Here is a 15974-nt window from a genome sequence, read left to right on the forward strand (position 1 = left end):
CTGTGACACTATGCCCCTCCTTATACCCTGTCACCTGCCTACCTCGCCCACACCAGGGCTTCCAACCTCCAGGTACAGAGTCCCCAACATCAAGGGACACTACACTACATGGCCTCTATAGCCACAGACCTTCCCTCACCCTCCAGGGCCAGACACAGGGCCCCAACCCATACTTTGGCTGGAATGTTCCTTTAAATTACAGGGAATATGAACAAAATTAATTATGAAAGTATATTGAAAAGTTTTTAACTACATTAACTACATAAAATTAAACACTTTATAGTACAATCTCAAAATGTTTAATATCCCTTTAGTGTCTGCTATTGGACAGCTTCCAATGAAAGTCTCAAAACCATCCAAAAAGGAATACATAAGCTATCACAAGCGGCAGGCTAGCATGGGTGAACAGCGAGGTCCTCAGTTTATCCACTCCAACTCTTACTGTCTTGCGTCAACTCATAACCAAGCTCACAAGGCGTTCACAGCTGCATTAATGGGACACAATACTTCACAAACTGTATATAATACATATGAAAGATCAATATTTAAATGTGGAGATTTTACCACTGTTTCTTGGTAATCCCTCATTGGCTGATAGACACTTTCTACTAGCACTCATTGGCTGGTAGCCAATGAGTATTTACCTATCAGACAGTAAGCTTTAGTTTAAAGTGTATAACTGATACTGCTGTATTAGCTTCAATTTCACTTTAAACAAGTTTTACCGCCACAGTTTTTCAGGCAAAAACAAAAATCTAACATATTCAAATGCTGCTTTTTCATATAGTTTTCTTGAGTAATATCTCTTTAATCCAAGAGGAGAATAAACTGCAATCACATTATTTCTTTTCCCAGATTTAAAGGGACACTCAACCCAAAAAAATTATTTCATGATTCAGAGAGAACATGCAATTTTAAGCAACTTTCTAATTTACTCCTATTATCAATTTCTTTGTTCTCTTGTTATCTTTATGTAAAAAGCAGGAATGTGATGCAAAGGAGCCGGCCCATTTTTAGTTGAGAAACTGGGTTATGCTTGCTTATTGGTGGGTAAATGTAAGCCTCCAATGAGCAAGTGCTATCCATGGTTCTGAACCTAAAATGGGCTGGCTGCTAAGATTTACATTCCTGCTTTTAAAATAAAGATAGCAAGAGAATGAAGAAAAATGTATAATAGGAGTAAATTAGAAAGTTGCTTAAAATTTCATGCTCTATCTGAAACATGAAAGAAAAAAATGTGTGTTCAGTGTCCCTTTAAAGCTGTCAGTGGATATAAATATGGCAATTTGACATAAATACTAACTATAAACTCCATAATCCAAGTGACAAGTTCAGCTGCAATTAGAAAGACAAAACTTCCATCATGGTCACTGAGGCAGAAGTCTCTGATCTGCAATAACATTCTATTGACAGCTAAGATTTTGATTGGCTCTTCCTTTTATCCAGGTCTTGTCGAATCTCCGGAGGAAACCCATCTTTGTTCTTGAGGACACAGGGAAGACAAAATCGTTTGGCATAGAAAAGACTGCATTCCTTGAAAAAAAAAAAAAAAAACTATAGTAAATAGCCAGCGGCAGATACTGTTTAGGAAATTCACAATAATTCACCAACTCTTATATAATAACATATCTGATCATATTCAGTGCTACGCCATTTCACACTGTTGTGCTAAAGATTAGTAATAATGCATTTACCCATCAATTTCAACATTTTTTGTTCTTTATTTTTTTTTTTAAAGTTTCAAACCATACATTGCCGCTTGTTTTGTTTTTTTCCAACGGACCAATTATGTTTAGTACTTCTTGAAAATAAAATTAGTTTGCAGAAATATCCAAATATGGAATATCAAATGCCAAAAGAAATACATTTTTGTGCTATTTTCTATAGCATTCAATAGAAAACAGCAGTGTGTGCATTTATGGCTTAACGGGACACTCAAGTCCAAAAAAAACTTTTACTTTTATCACCAATTTTGCTTTGTTCTCTTGGTATTCTTAGTTGAAAGCTAAACCTAGGAGGTTCATATGCTAATTTCTTAGACCTTAAAGGCCGCCTCTAATCTAAATGCATTTTGATAGTTTTTCACCACTAGAGGGCATTAGTTCACGTGTTTCATATAGATAACATTGAGCTCATGCACGTGAATTTACCATGGAGACAGCACTGATTGGCTAAAATGCAAGTCTGTCAAAAGAACTGAAATAAGGGGGCAGTCTGCTGAGGCTTAGATACAAGGTAAACACAGAGGTAAAAAGTATATTAATATAACAGTATTGGTTATGCAAAACTGGGGAATTGGAAATTAAGGGATTATCTATCTTTTAAAACAACAACAATTCTGGTGTTGACTGTCCCTTTAATATTTAACATCAGTTTACATTCCCACAGGTCCAACATTGTATACAAAGGTTTTATGGTAAAAATAGGTATTTGAATATTAGAAATGAATTGAAACCCAAACATTTTCTTTTGTGATTCAGACAGAAAAAAAACATTTTACAAAAGTTTCCAAATTTACTTCTTATATTAGATTTGCTTTGTTCCCATGATATTCTTTGTTGAAGAGATACCTAGGTAGGCATCTGGAGCACTGCATGGCAGGAAATAGTGCTGCCCTCTAGTGCTCTTGCAAATTAATAACATTCTTGTAAAACTGCTGCCATAGTGTTTCAGAAATGGGCGGGCTCCTAAGCATATGTCCCTGCTTTTCAACAAAAGAATACCAAGAGAATAAAGAAAAAATTATAATAGAAGTAAAATAGAAAGTTGTTTTAAATCCCATGCTCTATCGGAATCATGAAATAAAAATATTGGGTTTCATGTCCCTTTCCATATATTTGTCACATTGCATCATTTTATGCAGAAAATGTGTAAGAATAAAATATATAACTAAATATTAGATATCTTTTAAAACTTCACACAGTTCTGATTTCACAGAGGGGAGACAAAATATGTACGGTATGTTTGTGCTACTGTCTAAACTCACTTAGGGCTAGATTACAAGTGAAGCGCAAAATATTGCTTTTACAAATTGCTTGTTTCCAGGCGCGCGATAAATTAGCGCTTCACTTGTAATCTAGCTCTTAGTGTAGTAATAAATATATAAAAATGCCACACATTAAAAGGTTACCAATAAAAAAACATTATACAGGGAGAGCAGAATTATTAGGCAAATGAGTATTTTGACCACATCATCCTCTTTATGCATGTTGTCTTACTCCAAGCTGTATAGGCTCGAAAGCCTACTACCAATTAAGCATATTAGGTGATGTGCATCTCTGTAATGAGAAGGGGTGTGGTCTAATGACATCAACACCCTATATCAGGTGTGCATAATTATTAGGCAACTTCCTTTCCTTTGGCAAAATGGGTCAAAAGAAGGACTTGACAGGCTCAGAAAAGTCAAAAATAGTGAGATATCTTGCAGAGGGATGCAGCACTCTTAAAATTGCAAAGCTTCTGAAGTGTGATCATCGAACAATCAAGCGTTTCATTCAAAATAGTCAACAGGGTCGCAAGAAGCGTGTGGAAAAACCAAGGCGCAAAATAACTGCCCATGAACTGAGAAAAGTCAAGCGTGCAGCTGCCAAGATGCCACTTGCCACCAGTTTGGCCATATTTCAGAGCGGCAACATCACTGGAGTGCCCAAAAGCACAAGGTGTGCAATACTCAGAGACATGGCCAAGGTAAGAAAGGCTGAAAGACGACCACCACTGAACAAGACACACAAGCTGAAACGTCAAGACTGGGCCAAGAAATATCTCAAGACTGATTTTTCTAAGGTTTTATGGACTGATGAAATGAGAGTGAGTCTTGATGGGCCAGATGGATGGGCCCGTGGCTGGATTGGTAAAGGGCAGAGAGCTCCAGTCCGACTCAGACGCCAGCAAGGTGGAGGTGGAGTACTGGTTTGGGCTGGTATCATCAAAGATGAGCTTGTGGGGCCTTTTCGGGTTGAGGATGGAGTCAAGCTCAACTCCCAGTCCTACTGCCAGTTTCTGGAAGACACCTTCTTCAAGCAGTGGTACAGGAAGAAGTCTGCATCCTTCAAGAAAAACATGATTTTCATGCAGTACAATGCTCCATCACACGCGTCCAAGTACTCCACAGCGTGGCTGGCAAGAAAGGGTATAAAAGAAGAAAATCTAATGACATGGCCTCCTTGTTCACCTGATCTGAACCCCATTGAGAACCTGTGGTCCATCATCAAATGTGAGATTTACAAGGAGGGGAAACAGTACACCTCTCTGAACAGTGTCTGGGAGGCTGTGGTTGCTGCTGCACGCAATGTTGATGGTGAACAGATCAAAACACTGACAGAATCCATGGATGGCAGGCTTTTGAGTGTCCTTGCAAAGAAAGGTGGCTATATTGGTCACTGATTTGTTTTTGTTTTGTTTTTGAATGTCAGAAATGTATATTTGTGAATGTTGAGATGTTATATTGGTTTCCCTGGTAAAAAACATAATTTATGCTTACCTGATAAATTTATTTCTCTTGTAGTGTGTTCAGTCCACGGGTCATCCATTACTTATGGGATATATTCTCCTTCCCAACAGGAAGTTGCAAGAGGATCACCCAAGCAGAGCTGCTATATAGCTCCTCCCCTCACATGTCATATCCAGCCATTCGACCGAAACAAGACGAGAAAGGAGAAACTATAGGGTGCAGTGGTGACTGGAGTTATAATTTAAAATTTAGAACCTGCCTCAAAAAGACAGGGCGGGCCGTGGACTGAACACACTACAAGAGAAATAAATTTATCAGGTAAGCATAAATTATGTTTTCTCTTGTTAAGTGTGTTCAGTCCACGGGTCATCCATTACTTATGGGATACCAATACCAAAGCTAAAGTACACGGATGATGGGAGGGACAAAGCAGGAACATTAAACAGAAGGAACCACTGCCTGTAGAACCTTTCTTCCAAAAACAGCCTCCGAAGAAGCAAAAGTGTCAAATTTGTAAAATTTGGAAAAAGTATGAAGTGAAGACCAAGTTACAGCCTTGCAAATCTGTTCAACAGAGGCCTCATTCTTAAAGGCCCAGGTGGAAGCCACAGCTCTAGTGGAATGAGCTGTAATTTTTTCAGGAGGCTGCTGTCGAGCAGTCTCGTAGGCTAAGCGTATTATGCTACGAAGCCAAAAAGAGAGAGAGGTAGCCAAAGCCTTTTGACCTCTCCTCTGTCCAGAGTAAACGACAAACAGAGAAGAAGTTTGTCGAAAATCTTTAGTTGCCTGTAAGTAGAACTTCAGGGCATGAACCACGTCTAGATTATGCAAAAGACGTTCCTTCTTTGAAGAAGGATTAGGGCATAACGATGGAACAACAATCTCTTGATTGATATTCCTGTTAGAAACAACCTTAGGTAAAAACCCAGGTTTAGTACGCAGGACTACCTTGTCTGAATGAAAGATCAGATAAGGAGAATCGCAATGTAAGGCAGATAACTCAGAGACTCTTCGAGCCGAGGAAATAGCCATCAAAAACAGAACTTTCCAAGATAAAAGCTTAATATCAATGGAATGAAGGGGTTCAAACGGAACACCCTGAAGAACTTTAAGAAACAAGTTTAAGCTCCACGGAGGAGCAACAGTTTTAAACACAGGCTTAATCCTAGCCAAAGCCTGACAAAAAGCCTGGACGTCTGGATTCTCTGCCAGACGCTTGTGTAAAAGAATAGACAGAGCAGAAATCTGTCCCTTTAGTGAACTAGCGGATAAGCCCTTTTCTAAACCCTCTTGTAGAAAAGACAATATCCTAGGAATCCTAACCTTACTCCATGAGTAACTCTTGGATTCACACCAATATAAATATTTACGCCATATCTTGTGGTAAATTTTTCTGGTAACAGGTTTCCGAGCCTGTATTAATGTATCAATAACCGAATCCGAAAACCCACGCTTTGATAGAATCAAGCGTTCAATTTCCAAGCAGTCAGCCTCAGAGAAATTAGGTTTGGATGGTTGAAAGGACCCTGAATTAGAAGGTCCTGCCTCAGGGGTAGAGACCATGGTGGACAGGACGACATGTCCACTAGGTCTGCATACCAGGTCCTGCGTGGCCACGCAGGCGCTATCAGAATCACCGATGCTCTCTCCTGTTTGATCCTGGCAATCAGTCGAGGTAGCAACAGAAAAGGTGGAAACACATAAGTTATGTTGAAAACCCAAGGGGCTGCTAGTGCATCTACCAGCACCGCACCCGGGTCCCTGGACCTGGATCCGTAATGTGGCAAACCTAGCCACTTCTGGACTATAACATAAGAAAGGTTGTCTATAGGCTGTATATTGTGCTATGTAGATGTGACAGACCCTTCTGTCAGCACTGAAAGAGTTAACTGTGTTCAGCTTTACCCTCAGCTATGGTGCACTGTCATTAATGTTATTGATACACAGTCCATTGTTTAATCAACCTCAGAGAGCAGACCCTAGATGATAAGGAAAGCCAAGTGTGTGTCTGTGTTTAAATTGTTATCAGCTTGAGCAAGGTATTCTATTGTATCATGTAAAAGGGCGTGTTCCCTCCATCTAATGTACAACATTCTTTCAACCCCCCTTCTGGGGGGGGGTCAGACCTGCATAAATACTGGGCATATGAGCCTTAATAAAATTCATTCTGTTTAAACCTGAAAACTGGCTGGGTTGTGAACTGCTGATTCCCTATGCAGGACATTGTTCCCTGGTGTTAACCCTTGGTATCCGGTTGGTACCGTTACAATTGGTGGCAAGCGACGGAATGAACCTTATCGCCCAGAAGAGCAACTACACAAGCCAGTAACCTCAGGAAGAGGGGGATTACTACAATACTGACTAAGATGGAAGGAGTACCAGGGACCGAAGTGAATGGAGATGGATTATTCTAAGCTAAAGAGACAAACGTTAAAGGAACTGCTAGAAGCCAGGGGAAAGATAGGCAGCAGCAAACCCAAGGCTATATTAATTGCTGAGCTGATGGAGGGAGACAGAGCTCGCAGCGCTACGCCTCCAGCAGCCATGGAGGAGACCCTATACCAGAGGGAAATGAGGACCAGGCTGGAATTTTTACCCCAACCTGTACCACGGGATATGCTATCCGTGGTAATGGCAGATGTGCAGGAGTACGTGATGGCACACAGTCCGCGGAATGCATCCTCCCGAGCAGAATCCATTTTGGACGCACTCAGCAACCCAGTAAGACCTAAAATCCCATACCATGCATTTAAAATGTTTTGTGAGGAGAAGGATGAGATCGATGGGTATTTACAGGATTTTGAGAGACTGTGCGAGTTACATGATTTGGAGCAGTCCGTATGGGTGCCGGTGCTAGCAGGCAAGCTAGCCGGTAGGGCAGCGGAAGCGTATCGCGCTGTACCCAGGGAGGACAGCAAGGATTACGCTAAAGTGAAGAGAGCGATCTTGGAAAGATATGCCATTACCTCAGAGGCATACCGGCGCAAGTTTAGAGGCCTGCGCAAGCCAGAAAGAGATTCCCATGCAGAGTGGGCCCACAAGCTGGATCAAGCATCTCAGGGGTGGATACAGGCCAGCCAAGCTACCACCATGGAAGAATTGCGACAACTGATGCTGTTGGAGCAATTCTTTAACGGCTTGTCCCCAGAAGCCCAAGAATGGGTGAGAGATCGAAAACCCCTCACCTTAACCGAAGCAGCCAGATTAGCAGACCAGCATTTTGATGCCAGGAGGCACCATGGACTACAGCCTAACAACGGACGGGCTAATATACAATGCCACACCTGCAAGCAGTGGGGACATATGGCACGTGAGTGCACCCAAAATCGGAGCAGACAAGCTTGGAACCAGGTCAGACAGAACCTGGCCCCAAGGGCGGCTGCTCACCATTACCAAACGGAGCCAGCCGCTCATGAGGTGTTGAGCACCCAAGCCGAGGAACCCCTGGGAATTCTGCATGAGGTGATGTCGGTCCAGGGACTTCGGGATTCGGGAGCTACTTTAACCCTGATAGCTCCCCATTTGGTGCCGGATACAGCACCCACTGGCGGATCCGTGGCAGTACGAGGGGCAGAGGGAGCAGTATACCGATTGCCCACTACTAGAGTGGAGTACAGACCCCCAGTCACCCCAGCAGCTGCCAGTTACCAACCCCCGGCGCACCGCTATACCACACGGCCTCCGGCCACGAACTACCCTCAGAGAGCCCGGTTCAATTCGCGGGGCTACTCACAACCTATTCGGTGCTTTGGATGTAAGCAACTAGGGCACAAAAGACCAGAGTGTCCCCTAAACGCAGCGAATCAAGCACAGTCCTGGAGAAGACCCGCTGGCGGAATCCCACATAATCCTCAGCCTGTGGCCCGCTACGTAGAGGCGCCAGAATGCTGGGGCAGCCTACATGAAGCAGACCCCGTGCAAGCTGCCCACCGGAATAACCGGCAACGGGTTAAAGTGAATGGGAAGGAGGTCAGTTGTCTACGGGATACTGGTGCTACCATGACCTTGCTTCAAGAGAACTTGGTGCCTGAGAAACAGCACACTGGAGACACTGTGGCTGTGAGGGTAGCAGGGGGCACTGTGTTCCGCCTACCTGTTGCCAGGGTACATTTGGATTGGGGAGTGGGCGCTAGACTTGTGAATGTGGGGGTCAAGAAGGACTTACCTGCTGATGTTCTCCTTGGAAATGACTTGGCCCCCCTTGTTTCTGCCTATGCTCCCATGGATCCCGCTGATGTTAACCCTGTGACTACCCAAGCCCAGTCCCTCCGGGAAGAGACGCTTCCATGTTTGGGGTGGGGGCAGTACTGAGCCAAGTTGGAGCAGATGGCGGAGAACACCCCGTAGCTTACTTGAGCCGAAAGTTGTTGCCCCGGACATCCCCAAGCCGATCCGTTGGGATCAGACTGTGTATGCCGGCTTGGTTCTGGGGGAGCATTGTGGCAAACCTAGCCACTTCTGGACTATAACATAAGAAAGGTTGTCTATAGGCTGTATATTGTGCTATGTAGATGTGACAGACCCTTCTGTCAGCACTGAAAGAGTTAACTGTGTTCAGCTTTACCCTCAGCTATGGTGCACTGTCATTAATGTTATTGATACACAGTCCATTGTTTAATCAACCTCAGAGAGCAGACCCTAGATGATAAGGAAAGCCAAGTGTGTGTCTGTGTTTAAATTGTTATCAGCTTGAGCAAGGTATTCTATTGTATCATGTAAAAGGGCGTGTTCCCTCCATCTAATGTACAACATTCTTTCAACCCCCCTTCTGGGGGGGGGTCAGACCTGCATAAATACTGGGCATATGAGCCTTAATAAAATTCATTCTGTTTAAACCTGAAAACTGGCTGGGTTGTGAACTGCTGATTCCCTATGCAGGACATTGTTCCCTGGTGTTAACCCTTGGTATCCGGTTGGTACCGTTACACGTAACAAGGAAGCTTGGCGTTCTGGCGAGATGCCATGAGATCCAGATCCGGTTTGCCCCAACGACGAGTCAGTTGAGCAAATACCTCCGGGTGGAGTTCCCACTCCCCCGGATGAAAGGTCTGGCGACTTAGAAAATCCGCCTCCCAGTTCTCCACGCCTGGGATGTAGATCGCTGACAGGTGGCAAGAGTGAGACTCTGCCCAGCGAATTATCTTCGAGACTTCCAACATCGCTAGGGAACTCCTGGTTCCCCCTTGATGATTGATGTAAGCCACAGTCGTGATGTTGTCCGACTGAAATCTGATGAACCTCAGTGTTGCTAACTGAGGCCAAGCTAGAAGAGCATTGAATATTGCTCTTAATTCTAGAATGTTTATCGGGAGGAGTCTCTCCTCCTGAGTCCACAATCCCTGAGCCTTCAGGGAGTTCCAGACTGCTCCGCAGCCTAGTAGGCTGGCATCTGTTGTTACAATCGTCCAATCTGGTCTGCGAAAAGTCATTCCTTTGGACAGATGAACCCGTGACAACCACCAGAGAAGATAATCTCTGGTCTCCTGGTCCAGGTTTAGCAAAGGGGACAGATCTGAGTAATCCCCGTTCCATTGACTTAGCATGCATAGTTGGCACTATGTCCATTGCCGCGACCATTAAGCCGATTACTTCCATGCACTGAGCTACTGATGGGCTTGGAATGGAGTGAAGTACACGGCAAGCATTGAGAATCTTTGATAACCTGGACTCCGTCAGGTAAATCTTCATCTCTACAGAATCTATAAGAGTCCCTAGAAAAGGGACCCTTGTGAGTGGTAACAGAGAACTCTTTTCCACGTTCACTTTCCACCCATGCGACCTCAGAAATGCTAGAACTATCTCTGTATGAGACTTTGCATTTTGAAAACTTGACGCTTGTATCAGAATGTCGTCTAGGTACGGAGCCACCGCTATGCCTCGCAGTCTTAGTACCGCCAGAAGTGAGCCCAGAACCTTTGTAAAAATTCTCAGGGCCGTAGCTAACCCGAAGGGAAGAGCTACAAACTGGTAATGCCTGTCTAGAAAGGCAAACCTTAGATACCGATAATGATCTTTGTGAATCGGTATGTGAAGGTAGGCATCCTTTAAGTCCACTGTGGTCATATATTGACCCTCTTGGATCATGGGTAGGATGGTCCGAATGGTTTCCATCTTGAACGATGGAACCCTTAGGTATTTGTTTAAGATTTTTAAGTCTTAAGATTGGTCTGAAGGTTCCCTCTTTCTTGGGAACCACAAACAGATTTGAATAAAACCCTTGCCCCTGTTCCGTTCGCGGAACTGGGTGGATCACTCCCATGACTAAGAGGTCTTGTACACATTGTAGAAATGCCTCTTTCTTTACTAGGTTTGTTGATAACCTTGACAGATGAAACCTCCCATGTGGAGGAGAAGTTTTGAAATCCAAAAGGTATCCCTGAGATATAATCTCCAACGTCCAGGGATCCTGTACATCTCTTGCCCAAGCCTGGGCGAAGAGAGAAAGTCTGCCCCCCACTAGATCCGTCTCCGGAAAGGGGGCCCTGTCTTCATGCTGTCTTAGGGGCGGAAGTAGGCTTTCTGGCCTGCTTGCCCTTGTTCCATGACTGGTTGCCTTTCCAACCCTGTCTGTAACGAGCAGTAGCTCCTTCCTGTTTTGGAGCGGAGGAAGTTGATGCTGTTCCTGCCTTGAAATTACGAAAGGCACGAAAATTAGACTGTTTGGCCTTTGATTTGGCCCTGTCCTGAGGAAGGGTGTGGCCCTTACCTCCAGTAATGTCAGCAATAATTTCCTTCAAGCCGGGCCCGAATAAGGTCTGCCCTTTGAAAGGAATGTTTAGTAGTTTAGACTTAGAAGTTACATCTGCTGACCAGGATTTAAGCCATAGCACTCTGCGCGCCTGTATGGCGAATCCGGAATTCTTAGCCGTAAGTTTGGTTAAATGCACTACGGCATCCGAAACAAACGCATTAGCCAGCTTAAGGGTTCTAATCTTGCTCAAAGATTCATCCAATGGTGCTGTGCGAATCGCCTCTTCCAGAGACTCAAACCAGAATGCCGCTGCAGCAGTGACAGGAGCAATGCATGCAAGAGGCTGTAATATAAAACCTTGTTGAACAAACATTTTCTTAAGGTAACCCTCTAATTTTTTATCCATTGGATCTGAGAAAGCACAGCTATCCTCCACCGGGATAGTGGTACGCTTGGCTAAAGTAGAAACTGCTCCCTCCACCTTAGGGACCGTCTGCCATAAGTCTCGTGTGGTGGCGTCTATAGGGAACATTTTTCTAAATATCGGAGGAGGGGAAAAAGGCACACCGGGTCTATCCCACTCCTTGCTAATAATCTCTGTAAGCCTCTTTGGTATAGGAAAAACGTCAGTACACACCGGTACCGCATAGTATTTATCCAGCCTACATAATTTCTCTGGGATTGCCACCTTGTCACAATCATTCAGAGCCGCTAACACCTCCCCTAGCAACACGCGGAGGTTCTCAAGCTTAAATTTAAAATTTGAAATTTCTGAATCCAGTCTCCCCGAATCAGAACCGTCACCCACAGAATGAAGCTCTCCGTCCTCATGTTCTGCAAATTGTGACGCAGTATCAGACATGGCTCTCGTGTCATCGGCGCGCTCTGTCCTTAACCCAGAGCTGTCGCGCTTGCCTCTTAACTCGGGCATATTGTATAATACTTCTTTCATAACATTAGCCATATCATGTAAAGTGATTTGTAAGGGCCTTGATGTACTTGGCGCCTCAATCTTACGCACCTCCCGAGCGGGAGACGAAGGTACTGACACGTGAGGAGAGTTAGACGGCATAACTTCCCCCTCGTTGTCTGGTGATAATTTCTTTATCGGTACAGATTGACTTTTATTCAAAGTAATATCAATACAATTGGTACACATATTTCTATTGGGCTCCACATCGGCTTTTAAACATAATGAACAAGCAGATTCCTCTGTATCAGACATGTTTAAACAGACTAGCAATGAAGCTAGCAAGCTTGGAAATTACTTCAATAAGTTTACAAGCAATATAAAAAACGCTGCAGCGCTTTTTTTTAAAAACACAATTGAATAACAAAGAATAACAAAGAACTAGTTCAGTTATAGTCAACAATTCTTTAAATGTATTAATTAGCAGAGGATTGCACCCATTAGCAAAAGGATGATTAACCCCTCAGTACCCAAAACGGATATCATAAGATTTAACGCTTTTATCACAGTCAAACACACTGTCACAGGTCTGCTGTGACTGATTACCTCCCTCAAAAACGAATTTTGAAGATCCCTGAGCTCTCTGGAGACGTCCTGGATCAAAGAGGAAGAAGCAGGAAGACTGCGCTAGAATTTTAACTGCGTAACAAGGCGCTAAAAAAAGGTCCCTCCCACTCCTATTACAACAGTGGGAGACCTGATATAGCGGTTTCTATGCAGAAATATACGTTAGCCGTGTGGAAAAAAATCATGCCCAAAAAGATTTATCACCAAAGTACCTCACAAAATGATTAACGTGCCAGTAAACGTTTTTAAAAAAACAACATTTCAGATGCTGTGTAAAGTTATCACTAAGCCTGCTACCAGTCGCTTCTACTGCAGTTAAGGCTCACACATTATATCAGTATTAACAGTATTTTTTCAGTCAAATTCTAGTCCCTAGAAAATAACTCTACTGTGCATACATTCATCAGCCTGATACCAGTCACTACTACTGCATTTAAGGCTGTACTTACATCATACGGGTAACAGCAGTGTTTTCATAGTCAATTCCATTCCCAGAAAATATTGTACTGCACATACCTCATTTGCGGGAGACCCCGCATGCTATTCCCATTTTCTGAAGTTACCCCACTCCTCAGAATGTCGAGAACAGCCAGTGGATCTTAGTTACGCCTGCTAAGATCATAGAAAACGCAGGCAGTTTCTTCTTCCAAATACTGCCTGAGATAGAAAAACAGCACACTCCGGTGCCATTTAAAATAACAAACTTTTGATTGAAGAATAATTAAGTAAAAACTCCAGCTCCTCTCGCGACCTCCTTCTTTGTTGAGGGTTGCAAGAGAATGACTGGATATGACATGTGAGGGGAGGAGCTATATAGCAGCTCTGCTTGGGTGATCCTCTTGCAACTTCCTGTTGGGAAGGAGAATATATCCCATAAGTAATGGATGACCCGTGGACTGAACACACTTAACAAGAGAAATAAATCATTGAAATGGGTATATATTTGTTTTTTGTTAAGTTGCCTAATAATTATGCACAGTAATAGTCACCTGCACACACAGATATCCCCCTAAAATAGCTATAACTAAAAACAAACTAAAAACTACTTCCAAAACTATTCAGCTTTGATATTAATGAGTTTTTTGGGTTCATTGAGAACATGGTTGTTGTTCAATAATAAAATTAATCCTCAAAAATACAACTTGCCTAATAATTCTGCACTCCCTGTATAGCATTTCACAAAATGTCATCTATTTTTACACTCCAGTTGTTCTACCATTTCTTTGGATACCTGTAATTTTGTATTAGCTCAGAAAAACAAGAATATATAAGTCTGACATAAATAACACAACAGAATGAGGTTAGGTGATGTTATCAGGTGATCGTTATTACTATGACAGTCACATGACAGCTATCAGGTTATTAATGGTATCAAGTGTTACCAAGCTGACCACCTGACAACCACTAGGGCTTGTGACCCTCATTTGAATGAGTATTTCCTCTTTAGAAAAATGTATTTGCCCCATATAGGGGTGATAAGGCTTTAGAGCCCACATGACCTTATAAATCACCTAGCAGACAGATGATAGTTATTGCACTAGGCGCTAGCAACACACTGGCAACATTAGCCGATTGGTTGTGCATCCAGTGTGTCGCGGACCAATCAGATAATGCAATAACGGCCGAGGGCAGATATGCTCTAGAGCACTCTGTTCTAATCAGAGCCTCCGGCGCCGCAACCACCTCTAGAAACCTAACCATGGGTCCCTCTCCCCACTCCGTGCTTTTAAAGGTTCTCAGACAGACTGGGCTGTTATCTGACGGACATTTGTCTGTCCAATTATAATCCATTGCACATACATTCTGTCCGAGAACCTGCAAAAGCACGTAGTGGGGGATGGGACCCATGGTTAGGTTCCCAGAGGTGGTTGCGGCACCCAAGGCTCTAATTACAACAGAGATCTCTGGAGCATATCTGCCCTCGGACGTTATTGCATTATCTGATTGGTCCGTGTGTCTGTGAGGGACAGGATGCACAACCAATCGGATAATGTTGCCAGTGTGTCGCTAGCGCCTTGTGTTAATCCTGTCGCAAAAACCTGCTACTTAGAGGGACATAAGGCCATTCAATCAAAAAGGGTTATCCTCTCTCCTTGTCAAAATCCTTACTGGCATTAGGGGGGCAGGTGACCCCCTGCAAGTTAGAAGGGTGTGACTCAGCACAAGAGGGAACTATCATGTTTCAAATAAAGTGTCTCACATGAGGGTCACTGTCTTTCTTGAATAACAACAGGTAGCTATGGGTTCTAACAAGGTACTGTCTCCCCCTTTTTTTGTTTTATATATTGATGGACAATCGAACATCAATAATCTTATAAGACTGACAGGGAATTACAGGCATAGTCAGGAAAGGTTCACTTCCATTAGTGTATAGAGACTACTTTGTAAGCTCCATCAAGTAGATCAGTATGGCTTCAGACAGAAGGAAGCTTGTCTATTAATACTAATTGTTAGTAATATAAACTGTACCTCAATATACTGCAATACTGGTATTTTTTTTTCATTTTGCTCTTGCTTGTAAAATGTGGTGTAAGTCTTCAAACTAGCAAACACTACAGTACTGAACCCTAAAAGCTTTTGAGTGCACATTTGTATTGTACTTACAGTGCCGACACAGACCACTCGATTGCACAAACTACACGGAGATCCAAGAATCAGAAATGCGTCTTTGTCAGGAGAGAAGGGGTCTTTCATAATAAAACTCTCCTCCAGGAGTCTAAAAACAAGAGGTGTATTATAAATATAACTAACACATACCTGAGATACCACAGAAACTACTGAAGATCACCTTGCAGCATATTTCTCTAATTTAGTGAGGAGCTTTAGACACTGTTGAATATGGGCCTCCATCTTGGAGCAACACATGCAAGATAGCATAAGTGGGAGAATTAATGTTTTAGTGGCATCTTGGGTGAAGAAAGGACACGTTCTAAAGATATTGCTTAGATGATGGCATTAGGGTTTATTAAAGGGACAGTAAAGTCAAAATTAAACTTTTGCAATTTAGACAGTGCATTCAATTTTAACCCTTTGAGTGCTAATGACGGCTCTGAGCCGTCACTAGCACTCTCCCACCTTGAGGGAGATCTGGGAGCTCCCACCCACTCCTACACCGGCGATCGTGCCTGTAGAGTGACAGGTATCACGTTTTGCGCGATGACGTCACTGCGCAACTTTATTAACAATTTGTCAATACAAAGTATAGGGACAAGGGGCATGCTGCTTAGAAGCCTGTAGCTAAGGCATCTAAGCAGCTACAGACCCCCAAGACCCACCAAAAATTAAAAAAAAAACAT

General features: G+C 43.2%; 1 protein-coding gene across 1 annotated transcript in view; it reads right to left on the minus strand.

Annotated features, from left to right (window-relative positions):
• Nucleotides 1-940: 940 nt before the first annotated feature.
• Nucleotides 941-15974, minus strand: part of CDPF1 (cysteine rich DPF motif domain containing 1) — a 32336-nt gene continuing 17302 nt past the window's right edge. Inside the window, exons 3-4 of the mRNA XM_053719014.1 lie at nt 15283-15394; nt 941-1533 (exon numbers count right to left, since the gene is read on the minus strand). Of these exons, the coding sequence (XP_053574989.1) occupies nt 1414-1533; nt 15283-15394 (232 nt within the window). The 3' untranslated portion in view covers nt 941-1413. The remainder of the gene's footprint in view (nt 1534-15282; nt 15395-15974) is intronic.

This window comes from Bombina bombina, chromosome 6 (genome assembly GCF_027579735.1).
Source record: "Bombina bombina isolate aBomBom1 chromosome 6, aBomBom1.pri, whole genome shotgun sequence".
In the NCBI taxonomy this organism is placed as follows: Eukaryota; Metazoa; Chordata; class Amphibia; order Anura; family Bombinatoridae; genus Bombina; species Bombina bombina.